The sequence below is a fragment of the Bombyx mori genome, chromosome 19 (assembly GCF_030269925.1).
Source record: "Bombyx mori chromosome 19, ASM3026992v2".
NCBI classification, from domain to species: domain Eukaryota; kingdom Metazoa; phylum Arthropoda; class Insecta; order Lepidoptera; family Bombycidae; genus Bombyx; species Bombyx mori.
In genome coordinates, this window is record NC_085125.1 from 12,828,227 (window position 1) to 12,855,387 (window position 27,161).

Sequence of the window (27,161 nt, forward strand, 5' to 3'; positions counted from 1 at the left end):
AGAACGTTAAAAAACTCACACTAACCACACTGATGGATCCGTGAGGACGTCCCTAGAGCGGTCCGGATGTTGTTGTTGTTCGGAACTTATTTAAAATAATTGCAAGCTTGAAAATGTCGTAAGCGATATTCAGGCATGTGCCAAATCTTGTGTTCTGTGATGGCTGCCGCCACAAGAATATATTGGAACATTGAAATGTATGTGTGGGATCTTTTTTTTTATGTCTTAACAATTACCTCATTATATATAATAAGTAGGCTACATACTTCACAAATTCACGACATAATATCACAACTGCACAAGTGAACACTATATTAATTTATAAATTAAAGATCACTTCGTTGTCAAACCAAAATCTGCTATATCATGTGCACTTTTTGACCTTTTCGTATAGTTCACAGCCCTATCTACCGTATAAAAAAACTGTTATTTGTCTATAGCTTTCACATTTTGATATAATTCTTAAAAATTCACCTTCATATAAAATTTTATACGAAAATGTTTTTAGTCGTTAATTCAAAATAGAGTTTTTGCACATAGCCGGTTTTGGTTTGACAGCGACGATATACTAAATCATAACCTGCAAAAAGTGACAAATATCTCAATATTACGAGTGTATGTATTTATACACACATGCTTTGTATTCAGTGTGTTCACGCGCTTAAAACGTGCAATGATAAACTGATACTGCAGCTAGCATGTGATGCTAAACGTCATCAGATAAGGTAGAATCTGCGGGGGATTAGAAAAAAAAAACATTGATTTTTCAAAGGAATTACGTATATATTTCAATAGAACCCGTAGCGTTTCTTGTTGGTTGATTATTATTATTAATTTTTTTTTCAATTTTTTCAATTCAATCAAGTCAAATACAAAAATTTTCATCTACATTAAATATACATTTTAAATACAATTTCTTTTGAATACAATTAATAAATTTCAATATACAAGTAACATTTTTGTGATTACATAATAATTATACTAACTAACTAGTGTCTGGACACATTGGCACCGTTTTTAATACATTTTTTTTTATATTCGATAAATCGGCCACGGATATGGCTTGATGATCCATGAACCAAAGATTGCGACATAGTTTATTCAAATTAAGAAACGCTAGATGAAAATAAAATAATAAAAAAAACAAAATTAAATTTATGAGATTCTAAAACAGAGAAGGAAGATTGTGAACTAAAATACACTTCAAAGTAAGTATAAACCGCAACTTATATGTAAAAAGAGAAATACATTACAGACTGGGTACACATTGGAACCCTCAATTACATAAAAATACGAATAAATAAAAGAGTAACAATATGATAGTTTGAAAGTATATAAAAATAAATCTTTTTTTTTTTAAAATACTTAGTATCTAATTTATTTTTGTGTGTAATAAATTCAATCGATCTTAGACCGATCAAGCATGTAGATGTTACACAGGACGTCACTGGTATCGTTTTTGAGTCGACGTCGGTCAAGATCGATTATGTAAATTTAACATGATTGATTGTCTATGCCCTCGAAAGGAAGCAAGATGTCGAACGTTCACAACGTAAAATGAAATTAAATAAGATGTAATGTGTTTTAAACTAATAAAGGCGATTAACGTAACTAACAGTCATTAATACAAGCCACTTGAGTGAATTTTAAATTAATTAAACTACAAGGTTAAAGGTTTTTACATGAATACCAAAAGAGACTGTGCCTAACAAATGAAATTGTCAAAAATACACTAATAATTTAAAATACTGCGTTTGGAATGCGTTTCAATTATTATAATATAAAAAAAAATTGTGAAAAATCTCAGTCGGAATTTTAACGAGACAGATTTAAGAGGATGACCAGCATCGAAACCAGAATGTGACTGTCTCAAATTGTTTAGTTTTATTTATTTTAGTAATACCTAGGAGGTGACCTTGAATGTACTTTATACTCCCTCAAAAAGCTTACAACACTTAATAACACATAATATTAATAAAATACATAATATGTCCTATACAATACTTACGATAACATTACAATTAGTTGCGTACGTAAATATAATTAAATTTACGTCGCATATAGACTAGAATACGTTGAGGATAGAAAGCAGACGTCAAAATTGTAACTTGGCATTTTTTATTCGTCTCTGCTTTATGCAAAGCGGTGAAGTTGTGTATACCGTTGCGTTTTTTGTTTAATGGCTACCGGGTTTTTGAACGCGGTCGGGTTATATGTCAAATTTTTTGACAGTTGACTGTTGGCGCGAAAATTTTGGCTGTGTGCGTTAGCGTTTGCCGACGAAGTCGATCATTTGATCTATCTGTTCTTTCTCGTCGTAGAGGTACAAAGACTCCATGCATCCCTTGAAGTAGGGTGTTGTAAAGCATTCCGCCCTGTGAAATTAATTATACAAAATAAGACTTTATTTCCATTAATAATAGTTCAATTTTGAAAAGGGTAAATAAGCGGATAGATTGAAGAGAAAATAAAGTTGTTTGTAGGCGAAATTCAGGAAACAATAAATCATGTTACTGACGATCAAGTTAGACTACTATCGATCATTAATGACTAGATAAATCTAAAAATAAATGTAAAAGAAATAATTTTGAAGATCGGAAAATATCAGATAACATGCATCAGACAAAATAGAAAAAGTATGAATAAAATATAAAGTTGTCTGAAAATCATTTGCGGATTACATACTGTAAGAACATGCGATTATTAGTTTCAATACATACCTATACATTTACTAACTTAAATTTGTATTGACTAAAGTTTTCAATAAAATAACTACAAAACTTCTCAAAAAAATAACAATACACATATGGAAATACATTCAATATATGAACTTTAAATTAACAATTCTTTTTTTAAGAACAATCTAAAACTATATTTAGTTATAAATGTATTTTAGGAAATAATGTGATATGCTAGAAAATAAAACATATAAATATTGAAAATCCGGTCTTTCCAAAGATAAAATTTCATATCTATTTGACACTGTCACAATGGCGCCAGTGTTATAGCATATCTTTAAAAATATTGATATTTCTCTTTACAAATTGTTCAAATTACTAGATAGTTATCATTTATCTGTTACAATCGATAATGTTGAACTTTTTTTAAATGTATCATTTTGTGTTGCCAGAATAGAAAAGTGCTGCCAATACATACCTGATTTGTTAAGTGCCGAAAAATAGTGTTAGAAAAATCAATAAGATACCAGCGTGCTGTTAAATCGTTAAGCTTAGAAAGTGGAGTTAAGTAGTGCATAGGAAAGATAATTATCAAAACCATAATGTACCTAAATCCCCGGGTCAGCCCCGTGTATTTGTTTTATATATTTCTTGAATAAGTCTAATTGGTCAGTCTCGCGTAGCACCTCCACGCAACCCTTGAAGTAATCTGTCGTGAAACAGTCTTTCCTGTGCCCCAAAATGGAATAAAAACATTAACATCAATACGAATGAAACCCGAGATGGCTGCTGTATTAGAATTAAAAAAAATCATTTGTCTTATTCGACTTGTTTATGGAATATGTAAAAATGAACAGCGCCATTTTGCTAACGGGAAACTGAAAAACGTCACAATTTTTTTTTAAAGAGGGTATTTTGATTAGTAACTGACCTGCAAAGTGTATACAGTTGAGGCTCCCTGAAGAGATTGAAACAGTCGTCGCAGATTCTGTCGAGACGCGCGAATATTGCCGCATCGAAGACCCCCTTGCACTCGAGGGTGAAGAAGGAGCGACGCTCCACGTGGTGCGGCGCCGACGAGGGCAGAGCTCCCGCCGCGCTCACCGCCAGCGCTACCAGTGCGGCCCACGCGAACTGGACTGAACTTAGATGCATCTGCAACAATAATCATTTAAGCATTAATATAACTTTTTTTTTATTGCCCTTGTAGGCAGAGGAGCATACGGCCCACTCAGTGGTGGATTTACACAAGGGGCAGTTGGGGCAATTTTTTTTTGAGTCTTTTCAAGATTGCTCAATATAAATAATTAATTCTAATAATTAATAATTTTCTTTTTAATTGATAATTCAAGAAATTCAGTTCATCCATTATTTGTGAATTATAATTTTGGCACTTGGTAAAAATTAATAATCCTAATGATTTAATCTATTTATTTCCTTGGAGATTTAAAAATTTTTTTTATTGCCCTTGTAATAATAATAATCGATTTTTCTATTTTCTGTAATTAAAGAAATTTAATTAGGTTTTTTTTATGTATTATAATTATGAATCACCCTTAGTCAAAATTTATAATTGTTAGAAAAAAAACAAATATTTATTTATGTTTTTGGAATATATGACATATTTTATGATAAAGTTTCCGCAATAAATTAGTTATATTAATTTTGAATAATAAAATATATAAACTATAAGCTTAGGTAACATTCCATTGGGGCGGATTTTTTTCCGGTGCCCAGGAGTGAGTGTTGAGTGGTTACCGTCGCCCATGGACTTCAGCAATGCCAGGGGCAGAGCCAGGCCGCTGCCTACCGCAATATATTTACTATTAACACTTATTATTACAAGGCTCGACTTTAACCAATACGAGCTTTGTGTTTTTCGTCGAGTTATTGACAACGGTTCAGCTGTTACCCCGAGGTCAAAGTTTTAAAGACAATCCCGTCCTTCGACTCCGCTGCCCTGAGTCAGAAATAGCAAATCGTTGCTAAACATTGAACTATTTAGCTGCCGTCCGAATAATTTATGTCGACACGAGAATATCGGAAGTGTTACGAGGATTAATAGGCGGCAAGACCGTTTGATAGCCAGGTGTTGCAACGCGAAGCGATTACGCGCAATCCCGCTTTTGGTGCGCGCCGACTAGCCTTTATCTTGCACTTAAGGGGAAGTTTGGTATGCGTTTTAATGAAACGAAAATATACGCGGTTTGGTTGCCGACGAGAAAAATATCTGAATGATTTAATAAAGGATTGCTAAGTTGATTAGCCGTTGTTAAGTCGAAAATTTATTTGCGCAAACAAGACAAGCAATTAAACACTCTAGTGTATGATAATATTCCTTAAATCCGAATTCTTATTTAAAATTATGAAAAATATCGAAAGAGGTCTTACTGGTGGTAGGACCTCTTGTGAGTCCGCCGTGAAGCAGTAATGCGTTACGGTTTGAAGGGTGCGGTAGCCGTTGTAACTATACTGATATTATAGAACTTAAGTCTCAAGGTGGGTGGCGCGTTTACGTTGTAGATGTTAATGGGCTGCAGTAATCACTTGACACCAGGTGGGCTGTGAGCTCGTCCACCCATCTAAGCAATAAAAAAAATAGAGGGCACGTTAGGAATTCGCCTTAATTCAGGCTTAACTGGAACCGGCCCCGGCCACCCGGCGTTAAGTGTAAAGTGAGTGGACGACGATTAATGCGGAGCGAACTGTCGTAAAGAGTAAATATAGTGCGGCTATCAAATAAGGCGGCTTGACCGTAGAGCAGGGCCGCATTTAGGGCCTCAGAGAAGCGCCTTAGAATTGTGTATGTCTATGAACGATGGTAACTGTTATTAAGGACACGAACGCATCTGATTAGTGATTTCGACAGCAATAAAAAAGTGCGGATTGTAACGTGTGCCTGTAGGGAGACGAGCATACGGCCCGCCTGATGGTGAGTGGTTACCGTCGCCCATGGACTTCAGCAATGCCGGCGGCAGAGCCAAGCCGCTGCCTACCGCTTAATGTTCTCCACAAGCCTCGTTTGAAGAAGGACATGGTCATAGTGCTCGGGAAACATCGTAGAGGGGAGCTCATTGCTATACGGGTAGGGCATTAGCACGTTGCTGATGACATAGATCACTCGCTTGTCTGATAGTAAAAAAAAAATACCGTAAAAAAATATCCATTGTATTTAAAATCCACGAATTCCTTTGCGTTCAAAGAAAAACGTGTCTATGGCCCAGAGACTAAATCAACTCCATCTCTGTAATTACCCACACCATAGATTACTATACAATTATACCGTACATTAAGTATCTTTAATCATGTTCGTAATGATTTAAAACGCTTCGAAGGCGTATCTCGTACTAGAAAATGAATTTGCGTTCTACATTTCAAAGCCTCGTAGGTACCATGTGAAGGGGAAAATGGTGTCTGCCTGTACTACTTTTGATACGATACAGAAATGCGTAATCACTGTGATATTTATTAATAGCCATGAATATTAATCTTATCGGTTCAGATTGATCGGCATTATTTGAGTCGGTGTTTTTGATAGTTTCTTTATTTAATTGCGATATTACTAAACGGTACAAGAATTTATTTTGATTTGCGTTGAACTATTTATTCGGTTAAATACGTAGGTAATATGAGCGAATATACTAAAATCCACATTAACTTTTTTATGATTGAAGGATTACTGGTGGCCCGGAGGCCTTTCCAGTTTCACTAGCACAGGTAAGCGAGCAAAAGCTCAACCAGGAGGGGTGAGATTTGCTAACAGCTGCCCGAGCGCCTCCTAAAGAGACCTAACAACTCAAGAGCAGCTGCTTCGCGAATGAATCTACTACCGGATCGGAATCGTGATTCGCTGAGAAGATCCGGCGAGAAACTCAGCGGGCTGATGCGGTTAGATTGCGCGTCGAACTCTTTGTCGAGTTCGACGAGTATGGTTACCGGGGTCCCTAAGTCTGCTCCTAGTGTTAGAGCTGTAGTTGTGTATCCTCATTCGTTGACGTATCTGTTGTTCCAATTGCATACTATAAATTTTCATGCTATATTATTGTTAGGGTAATATGAATCAGTGCGGCTCGGGGCGTCCCTCCTTACGTGTCTCGTTATCGGAGCAACGTGTATTTACGAGCACGAAGAATAAAGCTGGAGCCGAAAAGCCGACGGCCGGTACGTTAAGAAACATGCCTTGTATATTTTAGCCGGACTTTATCTGTTCTTGGGATTTACGACTTTAAACCCTACTTACTGTTACAGAAGTGTGTCTGTTACAGATTATATTACCATACTTTTTAGTGCTAGCCTATGTTTGACCCCGTTGCTAGCGGTAGGCAGCGGCTTGGCTCTGCCCCTGGCATTGCTGAAGTCCATGGGCGACGGTAATCACTCACCATCAGGTGGGCCGTATGAAAAATACAGGTCGTCTGCCTACAAGGGCAATAAAAAAATATTTTGTTGAAATTTGAAATGGCATTATTAGTGGAACTCCTATTTCAGTATTTAGAATATTTATACTAAATATGATGCTGGATGAACCAGCGGACGCACATAGGACCTAAATAAATGATTCGTTTTACATTCATAAAAAATATCAACTACGAATTTTTTTTTTTAATAATTTATTATCAGTCTGTCAGGCAACTATCCAAGTTTATTATCATCCACAGGTCGTCGTTGTGCGACTTATAAAATTCATTATAAACTACTTCTTATATCAAATTGGCTGGATTCCAATCTGTCGAAATCTCTGCGGTCTCGCAAACTAAAATACAAGATTTAATTTGAAAACGAAAGTTTTACGTTGTATTTAAAAAAAAAAAAAAAAAATCATTGAGCTGCGTGCGTCGAATAAGGCATTCATCAATATCACATGAGATTACCAGTTTCTAAGGAGTGAACGCACTATTCTGCACGTATTTTGCGCGTTCACGCACTTTGGCTCACAGCGCGCATAGTAATCACTAGCGACTGAGCTAGACTGCTAGACGGCTACCGCCCAAGATGCGTCGACGTGCATATTAACGAAAAAAAAAAACGATCCTTCAAACCGGATAAAAAGACTGCTTTCTGTCGGACACGTATCAATTTGCTCTGAAGATTTTTTTAATAAGGCAACTTTTTTTTTTTTACAAAGACCGCTCTCTCTTAGGCCTTTATAATATTAAGGAATAAACACATTTTTATATTATCTGTTCGTTGCGACTTCGTTCTATTTAAACCTCGTGTATTGTAATAAAATCGTTTTTCTATTTTAATTAATACTAACTGTAGTCTTATAAAGGGTCAACATAAACTGGTCTTTTAGTATAGACTGTACGGCACCACTTTAAGTTCCTTGACCAGTCTCTCTCGCCATATTAATTAAAGTAATGAAATTGCCACTATTATAGATGTCGGCAACCAATGACGTAATCCGAGCCTGATCTTACTATTTCTACTACTGCAACCAATGACATATGCATAAGTTCTATCGTAACTATATTTCGTAAAGGTTTTAGCTGTTTTATTAAGAAAAACTAGACGTGAATGAGCAATTTTAGCGAACTTTACAAGTTCGACTTCATTCGGTTGAATTAAAAAAAAAAATAGTAATAATCCAATTAGGTAATCAATTTTATTTAGTATACTATGTCGCGATGAATGTTTATTCACTTTGAAACGTTCTGCTAAGTGTGAAAATTGATTTGTTAGTGTTAATAAAAAGAAATTGGTAAGCGCGTGTGTGTACGTGTGAATTTGCAGTGTATTTATTATTTATTAGTGAGGTCGTTTGTAACGCAGAGGTCAGTACGAAGGCTACCGTCAACAATGGTATTCGATTGCAGCTAACGATATCGTGCATTGTCGTCACTGAATTAATAGTTTTGATTACAATAAATAGCTGTGCGTCTAGCGTGTGGTTAAAACTGTTGATGTTGTTGATTTATAAAATCATTCAGTTCGGATGTTTATAGATCTTTTGACATAGGTACTTATGTCAAAATAAGCTATACTAAATGATAAATGAGCGAATGTAGATTAGATATAACACTTCTAAGATATATCTGAGATGATCCGGTGAAACATACAACACACTTATATTAGGTTATTTCTGTACGTTTCTCATATGTTTGATCGCTAATTTAACTGTAATTATGATATAAAACTTGATACATAACAACAAAATAATGTAGTTAGCTTTGAGTTGAAAAATTAACGAATTAAAATAAAGAGGATTTGTCTAAAAATACCATAAATAAATTAATTTTAAACTTGTGACATATCGCGTAAAAAATGACAGAAGGCATTTTTTTTTGTAGTCTGGCAGCAGAATGCGTATCGAGTCAGCTTGTCAACAGAATTTAAACAGCCCAATTCAAACAAGAAAGCCTAATAAGTTTTCATTGTTAAATGAAACAAACAAATGTTTGTAACTCTGATTCTAAGCATTGAATAATTATTCTCGTTTCCTACTAGTGTGAACCGTTCACGTTTGGTTTGCGAAACGATTTAAGGAGTATGAGCAACAGAATAACAATGCTAGTCGTCCGTACAGCTGTATCGTGGAAGGTTCCAAAGGCAATGACTTATCGTCAACAAGCCGGCGTCCTTATAACCCTTATGGTAATTATTTATAATTTTCCAGGCTTAGTCGCCGTCGACTTAAGCGTTATTGTTGTAAGGTCTTATGGTATAATAAGATAATTACATGTGTTTATCGCATTGCGGGTTGTGTGTCTCGTGAACGTGGTATCGCAATGTCATTGAGATTCTATGTATTTTAAGGTTATTTTTCTAAACGCAGTCAGAGGTAGGCATGGTAAGTACGCGCTCCGGAACTGCCTAATTTTAACAGACCCATTAAAATATTTTATTAATCTTAATAAGTGACTACTTAGCCGTGCTCCTGGCATTTCCGATGTCCATCAGTGACGGTGACCAGGCACCGTGGCTGAGAAATATATCCGTTTGCCTTCTAAAGCAATAAAAATGTAATCGCCATTACTTAATATGAATTCTGTTTACGAGAGGCACCCCGTTAATGCATTGAAACTCTCATTAGAATTGGTAAGAATTGCGTTAAATTTGAACCCTTATGAGCCATCGCAAGCTAATGCGAGCCAGCGTAATATAATTTACAATTTAAAAGAAAAACAAAACGTCATTGCAAATTTAAGTCATCAAATCTTGCAACACTTAATCGACTGTATAATTTTGTTTAAATAAAACATTCTAACTTCGAACAACGTTCATTAGTTAGTGCGTTTATGTGCGAATTGAATAATTTGTTTTGATTTCTAGATAGATAATAGGGAGCTGGCAAATAGAACGTAGTTTAGATTTATTTGAAACGTCCCCTTCTTGAATTACTGGCGTGGGCGTACGAATGCTATAGACAACAAGACGCGAACCCTACGAGCAAGGTTTTTTTTTTTTTATTGCTATAAGGTTGGACGAGCTCACAGCCCACCTGGTGTTAAGTGATTACTGGAGCCCATAGACATCCACAACGTAAATGCGCCACCCATATTGAGGTATAAGTTCTAAGGTCTCAAGTACAGTGACAACGGCTGCCCCACCCTTCAAACCGAAACGCATTACTGCTTCACTTCAGAAATAGGCGCGGTGATGGTACCTACCCGCGCGGACTCACAAGAGGTCCTACCACCAGTAAAACGTTCCGGTTGAGACGTGGAATCAAAGTTACAGTTTAAATATCTTACTCTTTAATGCGAAATACGGGATTGTCTTGCTGCCGTAATAGGCTGAACGCTGGGGCCTACTTCAAGGCTTGCGTTAGGCAGAAAAAGAAGAAAAAACCAAGGTTCGTGAGGAATGAAGGAAAATACTAAGAAGCATCTGATAAATAAATGCGGCAGATTATTACGTTAATAAAATTGTCGGTAACCGGACCTGTGTTTGGTAATCACTTCACACCAGATGGGCTGTGAGCTCGTCCACCCACCGAAGCAATAAAAAAAATAGAAAAAAAAAATATAATTAATACTAACTAACAAAATTTTATGTTTTTTTTTCTGAAATACATAATACTATGTAATAATAATATGCTAGTTATGTTTTAAGCAAATCGTTTTTATTTAATGTAATTCCACTAAAGGGTTTGTAACTAGCGTTTACAATTAGCGGGACTAGGTCGTAGTCGCGTGACGAACACGCCACCGATCCACCAATCGAATGCAATTAACCACGTGCCTTCGCGAAAACTAGGTCAACGAGGAATTACTGCGACCGAAAATGATCTTACGCAGTGCTCTGTGCTGTGACGTTGTGAATTTGCGTCTTCATACGCAGCTGTCGACGACTTTATAGGCGTCCGAAACGTCTAGAATCAGCTTGTGACAGGCGAGAGGATTAAAATGATGATGTTCTCTAATTAGCTAACGTTTTTAGACGCGGTTTGCCGTGAGTAATGAAATGATACAGCGCTTACGGGACGAAAAATAAGAATATTTGTGAACATGTTTTACGTACGAGAGTATTATTATCAGTATAGTACTAGCCGTACTCGCCCGCTTCGCTGGGCATTTAAAATTAACATTATTATTTATTGTCATTATTATTAGGGAGTCCAACACTCATATAAATATTAGCCTATCCATTAAGTACATGTATTTTTTATATGGATACCAAGTGTCAAGTCAATCGGATGCATGGTTCAGTAGTTATAATGAAACATCCGTAAAAACCACTGTAGATTTATATATTATTAGTATAGATTAGTTTTTCCAAGCATTCCAAACGCGCATTCGGTGCAACGTAAAAACTAATACTAATAATAAAAAACTTGATATATTTTCTTATTACTGGTGGTAGGACCTCTTGTGAGTCCGTACGGGTAGGTACCACCACCCTGCCTATTTCTGCCGTGCAGCAGTAATGCGTTTCGGCTTGAAGGGCGGGACAGCCGTTGTAACTATACCTGAGACCTTAGAACTTATATCTCAAGGTGGGTGGCGCATTTACGTTGTAGATGTCTATGGGCTCTGTGGGCTGTGAGCTCGTCCACCCACCTAGGCAACAACAAAAAAAACGAAATAATCGTTTTTAATTGGAGATAAACTCGAGCTAATTAATCGTAGGCTTGATGCTTGAGCCATAAGTGGACATAATGCATCAGCACGTGCATTTAATTAGCGCTGAATGATGTACAAAGTACTGGCGGCTCAAGCTTCTCTATGTATCATGTGTTTGTTTAACAAGAGCAAGGTATTAACGATACAGATTAGATGCGGGGCAGAGAGTTTTACGTTGCTTTTTTATGTTATACCAGCGGGCTGGCCAGATGTTGTTCCCTGAAGTTAATGTTACAGCTTAGCGTCGTAACGTGGCCAGATAACCAACCGGCAAACTGGTCAAAGTGACTGATAGAAGCTGGCTGCGAAAGGCAAAAGACCAAAATGAATAGGGTGCATTTGAAGAGACCTACATTGAGCTGGTGGGCGGGTTGGAGACGGATTAAAGGAGATATCCTAGCAGTCCCGAGTACTATGTTCTTATGAAATCTAAACCAATCAATGATTCACTCATAAACATAGTTACTCTTCTATATTATATGAATCTACAAAAGACACTACTACATTTAACATTTTTAAACTAGGGATTTCCTCAGTGGTTATCTAGAAAAGACATACGAAATGAACAACGCAAAGACTTATGGTTAAAGTTTAGGATATCCAGTATTCCGATGCGTCGTGGTATCTCTGAGCTTAGTATCTGTGTGCTCGTGTGCTTCACGACTAATATCTATTAGGGTGGGTCGTTTCTAGATTTGATTAAATAAAACATCTTTGTTCGTCAAATGTTTGGTGCCAATCCAACGTACCTACTGCTATTCTTGTGCGTGTATTTTAGTACCCAACTCGACCCGTTAATTGACCGGTATTTAATCTTAACGTTCCGATTGTTTGTACTACGACATTTGCATAGTAATCGATTTTGTTGCAACAAATTTTTTTACAATTTTTCATGGTTTGATAGAACGAGAATCTTGGTGGTGGTGCTGATTAAACCTTGTCTTGGTGTTTATTATATATATGTGTATATATTTAAACGTATATTAGTATGTTGGTCAATCACTGGTACCAATAACAAAGGGAATCTTAAATTGGGACTGGATGAACATGCGTGATATGTTTATTTTTCATTTTTATTGCATAAATGGGTGGACAAGCTCACAGTCCACCTGGTGTTAAATGGTTACTGGAGCCCATAGACATCTATAACGTAAATGCGCCACCCACCTTGAGATATAAGTTCTAAGGTCTCAGTATAGTTACAACGTTGTAATAATAAATAATTGTAACAATAGTTACAATATAAGAGTTCAAAATAGTTATGGAACTCGATTAGTGTTTATCGATTCATGTTTAAAAGTAAAATAGTGTTGGAAATTAACAGCGCGAGCTGAAGTCAATGGAACGCGCCTCGTTGTCTACAAGGCACTCGCAACATTCACACACACCGACACAGTCGACCAACCCACTCGTTGACCAATCCTGGACGCGGCGAGAACTAGACTCGTGGAATGCAAGGAAGCTTAACTTTAATCGGAGAGATCGTTCGGATTGCACGTGAAATCGATTCAAATCGATTTTCATAATCATTCGGAGGCTAGGTGTGACGAAATAGCGAAACATACGATTTTATTAACTAGAGGTCCCGCAGTGGTCGAAATTCGACTACAATCAATTGGAATTGTAAGTTTGTACACTATTATGATTGTATTTTATACTTCTGTGATCACAAATTTCGCCAAGACTACACTATACAAAATATTAACAAAGACAGACAATATTTAATCTATTCTCAATTTGACAACAGACGTCAAGAACAACTGTTTGACAATAAATAGTATGCATGCGTGTGTGCGTCAAATACATGGTATGTAGTGTGTGTAATGTTTTCTTTATTGATTTAATGTATCTTTTATACATTATTTAAAAAAAATATTAGCATTGTGCACTTCTTCTCTATATTCTCTATAAGTGTGGAAAATTTCATACTCCTCCGTCCGCGCAATTTTCGTAAAAAGGGATACAAAGTTTTTGCTTCACGTATTAATATATAGATTAATATTCGATGGTGCTTATAAACGATCTTTTTAATACAAATTCCAGAAACGTTAGTCACTATCGAACTGAGGTGATGCTTGAAGATGCACAATCGATTATAATTTGCACACAACTTGCCTATGCTGACCGCGACGTTGGCACTGCTCTCTACAATATGCATCGATTATGCAAACACTACAAATGCAGTAGACACGATTGTATTGAGTTGAGCGCACTACATTATTTTGACTTAGTTTAGTGCTTTTAAAACATAATTGTATTAGCGTTCTACATACAATTGTCTACAGAGAGTGTAATTAGTGTTTATTAAACCGTGTATTAAGCAGAAATGTTAAATTAATTCACTAGGCTGGTAAAAGCTAAAGGACGTAGCCGTTCCTAGAATGCTCCGCGGCTTTCCTGCCAAACTGGACGAGTTACGGCAACAGTTTTCCACGGCGGCTGACCGTTTTTATCGAACGCCTAGCGTTGTCAATAAAAGCCTGTTCCATACAAACGAACCCGCTTCAAGCAGGTACATAATTGTGAATGATTGATTTAAACGGTCGCAACTATGTAGCTGCTGGATGCGTTGCCTGGAAATAGCCGATGTTGTTGTTGCGTTGGCGTGTTGAATATAAACATTTAATTCGCGTAATTAGTTCAAAAAAAAAGCTAACCACAGAGCTATCTGTTTTCATTTTGGACACAATGCGGACAAAATTGAATAATGACGTCAGTGGGAAAGGGACAAAGCATTTTGTCCCAAGCCTTATGAAATAATTTATGCGCTGAGGTCTTACCAGTCTCAATTTATACTTCAAGTAGTGCTTTTAGTGAGCACCAGACTAATAAGCTACCATAATTGTAGTTTGATTATGCAGATACAATGACCTTACCAATAAAATGTCAATTCTGAATAAAATTGGTAAATATTGTCTTAGCGCCTTGATAGATCAACAAAGTCACTGTCCACCTGCGTGGCTATCCAAGCTAATAGGCATTTGAAGCAGGCTATATTGTTTAACGGCTAATGTGTTAATTTTTTTGTAATCCACAAAAATGTAACGAGACAGGATTTTTCTTTCTTAGAAACATGTATTAAAATTATCGCCAGAATACAAATCATAGTCTTGGATGTACTTAATGCTGAGAAATCATCAATTGTGCTTTAAATAGATCGGGTCAATTCAGTATTGCGCTACGCAATGAATTTATAAGGAATCATAACGCATACAACATTGTAGGGCCATGTTGCAATATTTGTAGCGTAATAGTTATTTGCCTTATTCAAAATATATCCAAGCGCAAATTCTGAGTCTAAGAAGTGGTACGAACGGTTGTCAACTAGCAGAACAGCAAATTTTCCAAAGACTTCGATCTCATGTACCAAAATGTGTTCAATATCAGTTTGGAATTAAGCTGCCGATAGATACAACAGTGGTACTGCTTTTAGCAACGCGATAGTTTGCAATAGAATTTTTTCTTTCTTGGTGTTGCCAAATATTTTGATTTTAAGAATTAGTCTCTCTCATTTAGACTTCAAAATGACAGTTAATTTGAAACATTTTAAATAATTGATAATTATGTACAGTATAGATACGCTTGGTTACCTAGTTGTTAAATGACCAGTCCTAATTAAGCCCACTGAGTTTCTAGTCAAATCTTCTCAGTGGTATTAGGTTCAGCCAAGGACTCTTGTTAGAGCCAGTGTTATTAATTCTCTCAGGTTGAGCCCGTGAGTTCACCTACCGGTCCGCGCGTAATTTGAATAGCCCCTTAGGCTATTATCGTTTAGGTAGAGAAAAAAACAATTTTAAATTTGAAGGGTTTAAGAAAGTTAATGAAATACTTGACTGTACCTTACCGTGAATTTTTACTGATTTTGCATCCTAACGTTTAAATTTAATGACATTAAGACAACGTTTCTTGGGTTTTCTTGCCTTTACAATTAGGTCACATAGTTAACCTGGTTTTAAAACTTGCTAATTTTGTCAGTCACATTATACCAAAGTTAATATATATAGAACGTGTCATTAATGCAGTCATATATTATTATTTTATATATTTTCTGTCCATAGGCAGATGACCTGATAGTTACCGGTACTCTAGGACGTCAGACAGGAGAACAGCCAAGTCGCTGCCTGCCACTGAGCACTCTCCACAAGTCTCGTTTGAAAAAGGACATATAATACGGAAAAAGGATAAACCTAAAGGACATTACGCTCGGGAAAAACCGTTATAGAGAGTTTTTTATTTATGGCTTAGACGGGTGGACGAGCTCACAGCCCACCTGGTGTTAAGTGATTACTGGGGCCCATAGACATCTACAACGTAAATGCTCCACCCACCTTGAGATATAAGTTTTAAGGTCTCAAGTATAGTTACAACGACTGCCCCACCCTTTAAACCGAAACGCATTACTGCTTCACGGCCGAAATCGGCAGGGTGGTGGTATCTACCCGCGCGGACTCACAAGAGCTTCTACCACCAGTTAAGTTTAGTTTCAGAGCTGGATGGTATGAGGCAAAAAGGTGATTGAGGTATCATCTCAAACAATTCCTCCGAGCACTCCCCATGGAACATAGATTACAAAAGATAGAGAGAACCGTAGACCCAGAGGTCCCAAACGAACACAGAAATACAGATGTTCCGGGAAACATCTTGTTATTTGAATTTTAAATTAAGACACGCATACATATGGCTTATTATATAGTATTAGGGTCATTAATTTGTATACCACGAAAATTAATTCGATTCTGAGTGTTGTTTTGTGACAATAAATCACCTTCTGAATTAATTATATCAACAGTTCTACTCGATAAAATATTAAACGAATACAATGTAGCTGATATTGGCTGCAACAATTTAAAAGATTTTTACCAAGAAAACTGAGTCTTGTTATGTCTTTACAGCGTATATTGAAGCATTAGTTGACGTAAAATAAAGAGAATTCCCGCTTTGAGCTGGTTCGATATGAAAGTTTTTATTAAAATTGGCGGTAGGCAGCAGACCAGGCGTGCTCCTGAAAGAGCCAGTGTTAATGAGCAAAATTGAATTCTTCTCTCGTGTCTACCCGTCAACTCTCAACGTCATTTAAAAAACCTAGCGACGTTTGAAAATAATACCGCGTATTATTGAAATGACAATAATAGCTTTTACAATGCTTAATACATATTTGCATTTCATTCTACGTAATTACGTAATAACAACACATTCGTTTTCTATTGAAAATAGGAGATGCATGTATATTAATAGGCGAATACAAAACAATCAATATCAATTCCTCTTTTGTTTATCAATCGATTTACTTTTATTTATTTTGTAGTCTTAAAAAGCCTCAAATCAATCGAAATTTTGGAAATTGTAGAGTTTTATCTAAAATGTTAACTTTAACACTTAACTGTAAACTTAACTAAATCTTATAATGTCAGTGATTATGGTCGAATTTGGATTATTGAGCAGAGAATGGCCGTATTAAAATTAAATGTACTATACGACTTTTAAAATGAATGAGACAATGGGATTCAACATATTAAATTCACGCAATCACTGTACCTACTCTATAGTAAATACATCGTGTCAATTAATCACAATCTCTGAGCCCACCGCGATAGTCGAAAACGAAAAAGTATACGCACACACACACACACACGCATATAACATTAATCGCGAACCGCGAGACCGAAATACAGTTCAAAAATAAATAAATAAATGGCGCATGGCCGACATAACCTGTTTTGTTATAACAACGAGGCTTTCGTTCAGGTTTTAAAGTCGATTATCGCTTGTGATTAACAATTGACAGGTGTAAATTTACACGGCGAGCTCTCGGCCAGACGGACTGGTCGCTCGGAGCCGTTGAACCACACAGGTGGGCCTTGGATTAAGTACTTACGAGAGAATTAATTTAATACGGCATAATAATAGTGTTGCATGATTGAACAGCGCGCGTTTGACTGAAGAAAACAAGATCTTTTTTTTTTTGATTGCTTCGATGGTTGGACGAACGCACAGTCTCACTTACTTTAGCCCGTAGACATCTACAACGTTAATGCGCCACCCACCTTGAGTTAAAAGTTCTAAGATCTTAGTATAGTTACAACGGCTGCCCAATCCTGAAGAAAGGATGCTTGATTACTGCTTCATGGCAGAAATAGGTAGGGCGGTGGTACATACCCGTGCGAACTCAAAATAGGTTCTACCACCGGTAATTAACATAGATATTATATGCGTGGAAAGGGAAAGGGGTGCTACAGATAAAGATACTTATTTTTCTTTGTTCATAAAAATATGTTAATTCGAAGTAAGATTGTTATAAATCCGCTCGGTGAAACTGTGTTAAGAACAATTTAAATTTAGTAGGGTTATCAATGACAAAACGTATGGAAGTTATGTTTTATGACGTCATCGCAATTGAGTTGCGGGCGTGCGAGAGAGACAGCGAGATGTTTCCACCAGACGCGCTTGTTTTTAAATATATTAATCGCCATCACACTTTCAACAATCAATTTCGATGCTGTTTTGTGAGACGTATGCATAGTACTCGTATCTCAAGCAAATTATTTCCTGCTGTAAGTTTTCCAGCGTTATATGTGTATACACATATGTATATGTATATACATATTATATTCATATGACAGAAGCGGAACAGGAAGCGGACGTACGCCATTTTTCATTCTCAACGTGTCTCGTTAATTGCAGTGTGTGAGAAATGATTAAGTTATTATCTTTTAATATTGCGTTTTAAAAGCAACCAGCAACTCGTGTTAACGTTTGAACTCGTTTGAGCTTGTATTCTAGAACAATAATCCTTAAATCATTTAAATTGACAATCTTGTTTGAGTTAGAGCAAAAGCAACCGTAGCATTTCCATCGTGTTTTATTTTAATAAACGTTTTGTTAATAATTTTTATTACTATAACTCGCGACACGAAATACTCTGAGAAGTTGTTTGAAGTTTTCTCGTTATATTTTCTGCTTATTATCGGACCACCCGCCGAGCAAAACAAAGCTCCTTCGAATTCGAGTTTAAGTCAATCCCTACTATTGGAGCGGTACACCATCTTACACTGGAATGAGCTCCCCTCCTTGACATCTACCTAGACATCAGTCGTCGCCATCAGCCGCGTAAACAGTGGCTGGGTTATGCCTCTGATATTGCCAACCACAATCGTAGGGAACTAAATCACTAAAATTAACAATACCATACCACAAATCTGCAAATTAAAAAAATTAAACCTCTTCATAGATTCCCGCGCTTAGCATCATATTTACTTTCAAAAAACTTAATTTATAAATAATTTACAATACAAATTAACGTCGAATTAGTTACATAAGGAAATATATATAATTTTGTTCAATATGTCATTGTGATTCATGTACAACTTATTCACACGCATGAGTTATTGTTTTTTAATAACATAATATCAATCAACGTAAGCGGTTTATAAATGAAGACGGAAATTCCGATTTGTAGACTGTTTCGATATTTATATTCGTCTATCCGGTTAACGAGTAAGCGGCTAAACGAATCTTCACCGAAATATTAACTATTTCATGACATTTCTGACACTTTTTACTGGTAGGACCACTTGCGCGGGCAGGTACCACCACCCCGCCTATTTCCGCCGTGAAGCAGTAATGCGTTTCGGTTCGAAGGGTGGGGCAGCCGTTGTAGCTATACTGAGACCCTAGAACTTATCTTGTACATGTCTATGGGCTCCAGTAACCACTTAACACCAGGTGGGCTGTGAGCTCGTCCACCCATACTAGTAATAAAATAAATAAATTTAACCAGTGATTCGATAAATACTGAACGAAAATCTCTTGAATGAAATCACCTCCTTGAATGACACCTCTCGGCCAACACAACGTGATTATGCCTTCATTTGTTTGAAGAATTATTTAGAAACTCTACATATGTATATGTCATTCAAAACTGCTGTGACTTAAGAGGGATAATATAGAATTGCCGCGCCCGTTCGCATGGAATATAATGTTTGTTTAGTTAAACAAGAAGGCTTGCGTGTATATTAGCGATGGCTTATTAACAGATATACTTCTTAACAGCACTACTTTTGTTATTACTATATTTATTTAGCCCTTTCAGGTCCGGTGTCTACACGCATTGGACTAATAATCGTACATTACAGAAGTTCTAGGACTGCCTAAAGGGTTGAAATGGATTTTTTCTAAATGAACAAACCCCGTCTAAGGCACAGCGCAGACTATATAAATGAATATTGTTTTTTTTTGAATAATTGCGTGCGAGTCATGAAGTTGACGTCTCTATAATCGCTCTGAAATCTAATGTTTACGTACACGTAACTCTGCTTTTTTCCTTTTATTAGACAAAGTGTTAGCCTACGCTGCTGTGACATGTAAGCTATATAGCTTTAAAAATCATTACAAATACATTCACATATTCATTCATTACATTAGCTGATACGAAAATAAACAAAACCGCAATAAATATTGTAAGCCCACAGAGGTGACGTGTCGGACATTGGTAATTTTTCCTCTTGTCTCTCAATGAATGGAATTGTTATATAAATACACTCGGGACATCTAAAAGCTGAAGTTACAGAGCAAGTGCAATTGCCTGATCACAGTTTGGAGGGTCTCTCAGTCGTCTATACCTTAGAATTATCTATATATTAATACGTGAAGGAAAAACTTTGTATCCCTTTTTACGAAAATTGAGCGGACGGAGGAGTATGAAATTTCCCACAACTATAGAGAAAAGGAGTGCAGAATGTTAATATTTTTTAAATTGTATCTAAAAATACATTAAATCAATAATAAACACATTACGCACACTACTATGTATTTGACGCACACACGCATGCTTACTATATAATTATTGTCAAACGTTTGTTCTTAACGTCTGTGGTCAAATTGAAAATAGATTCAATATTGTTTGTCTTTGTTAATATTTTTCTATAGTGTAGTCTTGGCGAAATTTGTGATTATAGAAGTTTATTAGTCTTTGAAAATAGAATCATAATAGTGTACAAACTTACAATTTTAATTAATTATAGTCGAATTTCTACTACTGCGGCACCACTAGTTATAGCAAATAAAGCTTCTGACTAAACTCACACGTGGCGTCACATTGCCAATCTACGGTAGATAGAATACTTATAATCGCCGATGCACGAGGTATATTGTACACATCAAATCATTAAATTCGTCAAGTGTTGTACTTGCTTAGTATTTAGCAGCAATTGGAACTGGATTGGATTGGATCAACTGCGATACAAGCAAGTGACATTTCGGGCTCATCTCTCGAAGTTGACCTTCTACTTCGAGATGCAATCACGTTGCACACGTCATGAGCTCTGGCATCCAGAAACCGGTCAGTTATATATGCAATGTATAATCGGAATAATCAATGTGTGAAAAATCAATTAAAAAGTTGCCTACTTATATATGTACATACAAATGGCTAACAATATTACTGTTTCATATATTTACACAATGTGATATAATTTTGAAGATTCATTGCTGGTAGTTCTGAAAAGACAGCACTGAAAACAGCGTTGCAATTTTGGTTGTGTATATTTAAATGATGCAATGTAACGCTATTTTGTTTGCGTCCATTGCGGGTTGATGGACACTTGTTCAACTTAGGAAATGTCGTTTTTTCCCTCTTCGGTTAGGGTAGAAGTTCATTGCCTTTTAGGAGCGATTATTTGACACCCCGTGTACATCTATGAATCATTACGATGAGTGTACAAAAATATATTACGTCCGCTCGCTTTGTTATGTAATTAATTTGCAACAGCCATTCAATGTACATTCAGTACTTCGCGGTATTAAGTGAGAGACATTACTGTTTTTAATACGCTTTTATTAGCTTCAGTCTCAGACGTATGTATGTTAGTATGAAACGGAACCTTTGAACATGATTTTGACCTCGTTCAAAACGTCGGATTAACTCGAAATTTGGTGTGCTTATTAAGGACCGATGGTATCAGTAGTTATAAATATTTTATGAACAGATATGAGTAGAAGGGTTATTTTGATAATATCCTGAAAAGCACCCCACGCTTTTTTGCAATAAAATCATTTATTCTTACACTATTTTTAATTCAAATTTATTTTCTATTTTGAGTTGGATTTTCTATAAAAGCGTATTTTGTTAGTTTTTTTAAACTATTATTTATTTTATTCTTTTTTTTTTATTACATAAACGGCTCAACAAGTTCGTTGTTTTAGGCTTCAAATTATTTTAAAGTTACTTAAGATTTTCACGAGTCGAATATACGACATATTGGCGATTCATTGAGCATTAGAGTAAACATTCAGTTCGAGATTAGATTATCCGATGATCATCATAAATATAATTACAATTATGGAGTATTTTAGACGCTGTTTCACGCTTTTAATCTATCATTAATAATATTCCTTATTGTCCTGTACCATAATAATATTACTTATTATAAGTTTTTCATTCAATATATTGATTATCGCGATTTGGTTTTGTTTATTTAAAAATCTATTCACAATTAAGGGAAACTCCAAAAAGACGATTTAATGATTTGTTGGGTAAACAAAAAATAATGTAATCATACGATATGCAATGTGTTATGAAGTGTCTAACAAGGTGGTTACATTTTAAAATGTACTTTTAAAAAATTAACATGCACACGACAATTCTTCTTTGAAAAGTCAAATTTGATTTGTTTTTTTCTTGTTAATCATCCGGCAAACGTGCGCGTTTAACGCTTTTGGCTAAATTCGAAGGAATGACATAATTCTGGTGGTAATTTGTATTCAAAGAAGATTTGTTAGCACATGATTCTAATGTATTTGCGAAAAATTTCGATTAATTTTTGCTACGATCTCGAAGAAGTGTTTTGGAACACAAAAAGAAAAGGAGTTCTCTTCAGGACGTAATTACCACGAGACTGAAAACTAAATTATATTAAGATATTGGAATTTTATATGCTTGATTGATTTATAGTACGAGAAGGAACGACACTCCGACCAACCCTACGAGAACTTTTTTTTATTGCTTAGATGGGTGGACGAGCTCACAGCCCACCTGGTGTTAAATGGTTACTGGATCCTATAGACATCTACAACGTAAATGCGCCACCCACCTTGAGATATAAGTTCTAAGATCTCAGTATAGTTACAACGGCTGCCCCACCCTTCAAACCGAAACGTATTACTGCTACACGGCAGAAATAGGCAGGGCGGTGGTACCTACCCGCGCGGACTCACAAGAGGTCCTACCACCGGTAGACTCTCTTGAATAATTCTGAAGTTTTATTGTTCCAAATAGAAATTATGTTATTCTGAAGCCCTCAACATTTTTACTTGTCTCGAGTCGAACGGAAACAACCTTAAAATGTCTATCGATTAGCCGTGAACCATGCTGACTTAATAACAAATAAATACATATAAGATGGAATTACTACTTTTTGGAACGAAGTTACTTGTGGGACGATGCGGAGTGTTACCCTAGCCGGGAAAAAACGTCCGTAACGTAAGATTTTTATTAGTAATGTACACAGCGTACGACTTAACTTTATAATAACGTACAAAAAATAACATATTTTTTTATCATTCATTGACCACGATCTCAGAGCGTTCGTTTGCGCAATACACTAACTCTTATGCAAACAACCGTGAATCAAGTGTACCACAATAAGTTCGCACGTTACCGAATGACCGTGGGTTGTTGCGAAACCTCCAGTTTTATATTCTTTATACCTCGAATAGAACTTAAAATTAATATTTTTATAATAAGGAACTTCGTTCCTATCCGGTGTCCCACGACCCCACACATCTTTTTTTATAAATACATTATTCTGGCACCAAGTGTGCTATACTAAAAAGTCCCGAGTAATATTTTGAGGTAAAATTTGATTTAATTTCAAATCGCATTTCGTTGGATACGATTTGAGGTTCAATCTTACGCTCACTCCTTATTAACGAAAATACTTAGCCAGTCTCAATCTTTCTGCGTTTTTTTTTCAGAATCCCTTTTCTTTACACAAAATTTCGTTGTAATTATATAAATTATAAAAAATAATATAATTTCAAAACTTAATTTATTTAACGTCTTCATTATGCAATCTAAAACTTGTTTAGTTTCTCATATTATTTCCTTAAAAAAACCTATTAGGGATCTATTTTGAGGTAAAACTTTTAATAATGATATCAAATTAATAAATTTGGTTAACAAATTCATTTTCATTGACGCGATAGGGCATCGACCCTAAATACATGTGTGTTTGTGATGTTAATATGGAATTGTTTTGCGGTTAGGGAGTTTCCATGTTCCATCAATTCATGATTAAGGTTTTAAATAAACATGATTACGAACCGATTGGGTTTTTTCTTACCCCTGTTCTCGTGTTCATTATTATTACATCTATATATTAATACGTGAAGCAAAAACTTTGTATCCCTTTTTTACGAAAATTGCGCGGACGGAGGAGTATGAAATTTTCCACACTTATAGAGAATATAGAGAAGAAGTGTACAATGCTAATTTTTTTTTTAAATAATGCATAAAAGATACATTAAATCAATAAAAAAAACATTACACACACTACTTATTTGTATTTGACGCAAACACGCATGCATGCATACTATTTATTGTCAAACTTTTGTTATTGATGTCTGTTGTCAAATTGAGAATAGAATATGATTTGTCTTTGTTAATATTTTTTATAGTGTAGTCTTGGCGAAATTTGTGATTATAAAAGTATAAAATACAATCATAATAGTGTACAAACTTGCAATTCCAATTGATTATAGTCGAATTTCGACTACTGCGGGACCTTTAGTTTCTGTTTAAAACACTAAGGAAAGTGTTTGACGTGTATTTGTATATTTTAAAGACCGCAGTGAGGACATATTGTCATCTCACTCGCACTCACTTCGTAAGATTATGACGTCATAAAATATTAACCAATAAGAATATACAAACCCCCCCCCCCCTCTCGTTAGTGGATAGTTACCCCGTAACTAATCGAATCCGCATCTGGTCGTGAGCCTCAATAAAGTCCCAGTGAAACTGCCTAGAGGCGGCCCACGTCTAAAGATCCTGTAACCTTAAATCGCCTGTCTACCCGATTGGAAAGTTCTTGAATGGAGACCGCGCTACGATAAGTACAATGAACGCCTACTGACTGCCCACAACATTTGATTTTATTAGCTCTCAGGCGAACAAACGGACTTGAACCCGTGACACTAACGAGGCCAATATCTGGTGCACGGAAGCAACTCCCGTTCGCGAAGGTGATTTTAATTATTCCTGACGTCACAAAAGAAAAAGGTGTCGCCCGAAAGAAATACTTGAGACTATACTGAAAACTATACTTGAGACCTTAGAACTTATATCTCAAGGTGGGTGACGCATTTACGTTGTAGATGTCTATGGGCTCCAGTAACCACTTAACACCAGGTGGGCTGTGAGCTCGTCCACACATCTAAGCAATAAAAATAAAAAAAATAGTACCCCACGCAATGTAACGCAATTAAGAAGAACTCGTTAATGATCGCAGGGAGCACAGGGGAGTTCTGTTTGGTACCTATATGTCTACATTAAGGCACTATTTCTTCTTGAACCCGTGTTCACCCAATGCTGAGTGTAGCTCTGTTCAAATGCATTCCTAAAAGGTAGTAGGTACTCCTAAAAGTTGTCCTTCTTCAAACGAGGCTTATGGAGAGTACTTAGCGGCTTGGCTCTGCCCCTGGCATTGTTGACGTCCATGAGCGACGGTGACCACTTACCATCAGGTGGGCCGTATGCTCGTCTGCCAACAAAGGTAATAAAAAAAAAACAATATTTAATCTATTCTCAATTCTGCACTCCTTCTCTATATTCTCTATGAGTGTGGGAAATTTCATACTCTTTCGTCCGCGAAATTTTCGTTAAAAGGGATACAACGTTTTTCCTTCACGTATTTTCCTTCAGGTTAAATTGATGTTTGACGTCGAAGCTGAAATTAGTTGTCATTGAGATTACATTGTGAGATTCTCAAGCTAAGTCAGATCGCGTGTCCGGGCTCGCGGTCCTCATGTTTATTTATTTACTAGCGTCCCGTCCTTGCTTCGCTTCGGAAACATTAAATTTTATTATCGATAGCCGAGTCCCGCGATGTTACCCGCGGCTATTGTCGTACCGCGGGTGACACCGCGAGGCGAAGCTAGTCTAAAAAAAGTAGCCTAAGTTATTGCTTATATCATCAGCTACCTATTAGTGAAAGTCTCATCAAAATCGGTCCAGCCGTTTCAGAGATTAGCCGGAACAAACACACAGACAAACAGAACAAAAAAGCGGTCGTTTCAATATTACAAACAGACACTCCAATTTTATTTATATGTATGTATAGATTATCATTCCGAACATCGACCGTCTGGCCGAGTAAAATTGTCACCGTCTACCGGAGATACATTCGCTTTGTTTATTATCACTTCGTACACATCATGTATACGCTTTCTGGCATCCCTCCAGAAACATGGCGAGGATGTCATAATTCAGTCCGATCCATTCAAATGATCAAAGACGCGCTTCCATTCAGTATGTTATTGTTGTCGCAATACGAAAAGTTTAGTTTTTGCGACCGAAAATTTTATTTACTACTAATCTGGCCTGTCACTATCGTTGACGCATACGTGATTACCCGTTTGTCAAATATACGCGTCATCTAAAAACTATACAATTTTTTAATCTATACATATAAAAATTAATTGCTGTTCGTTAGTCTCGCTAAAACTCGAGAATGGCTGAACGGATTTAGCAAATTTTGGTCTTAAATTATTTGTGGAAGTCCAGAGAAGGTTTAAAAGGTAGATAAATATAAAAATGCTCGGAATTATACAAAACTTACAATTTAGTTTTTCCTTTGATGGGTCCTCCGTCGGACGGGTTCCTTTTGATGGTTTTAAATTTCTTTTAGTCAAAAGCTTAGGTCTTTCATTTGTCGATTGAAGTACTACGAAGTCTGCCGGGTCAGCCAGTACCAAATAGATTTGCGTTGCGTTGAGGAATTAAATTAAAAAAAAACATTCTTAAATACTCGAGTCAGTCGATATCTATATATTAATACGTGAAGCAAAAACTTTGTATCCCTTTTTACGTAAATTGCGCGGACAGAGGAGTATGAAATTTTGCACACTTATAGAGAATATAGAGAAGAAGTGCACAATGCTAATATTTTTTTAAATAATGCATAAAAGATACATTAAATCAATAAAGAAAACATTACACACACCATACCATGTATTTGACGCACACACGCATGCATACTATTTATTTTCAAACTCTTATTCTTGACGTTTGTGGTCAAGTAGCCTTGCCGAAATTTGTGATTATAGAAGTATAAAATACAATCATAATAGTGTACAAATTTACAATTCCAGTTAATTATAGTCGAATTTCGACTACTGCGGGACCTCTAGTTTCATTAATTTC

General features: G+C 36.1%; 1 protein-coding gene across 6 annotated transcripts in view; it reads right to left on the minus strand.

The window, feature by feature from the left end:
- Positions 1-762: 762 nt before the first annotated feature.
- Positions 763-27,161, minus strand: part of ITP (ion-transport peptide) — a 92,634-nt gene continuing 66,235 nt past the window's right edge. For 2 of the 6 annotated variants that reach the window (XM_021346706.3, XM_012688714.4), the window contains exons 2-4: positions 3,610-3,833; positions 3,287-3,407; positions 2,252-2,375 (exon numbers count right to left, since the gene is read on the minus strand). In XM_021346706.3, coding sequence (XP_021202381.1) covers positions 3,287-3,407; positions 3,610-3,833 — 345 coding nt within the window. In that variant the 3' untranslated portion in view covers positions 2,252-2,375. 6 annotated transcript variants of the gene reach the window in all.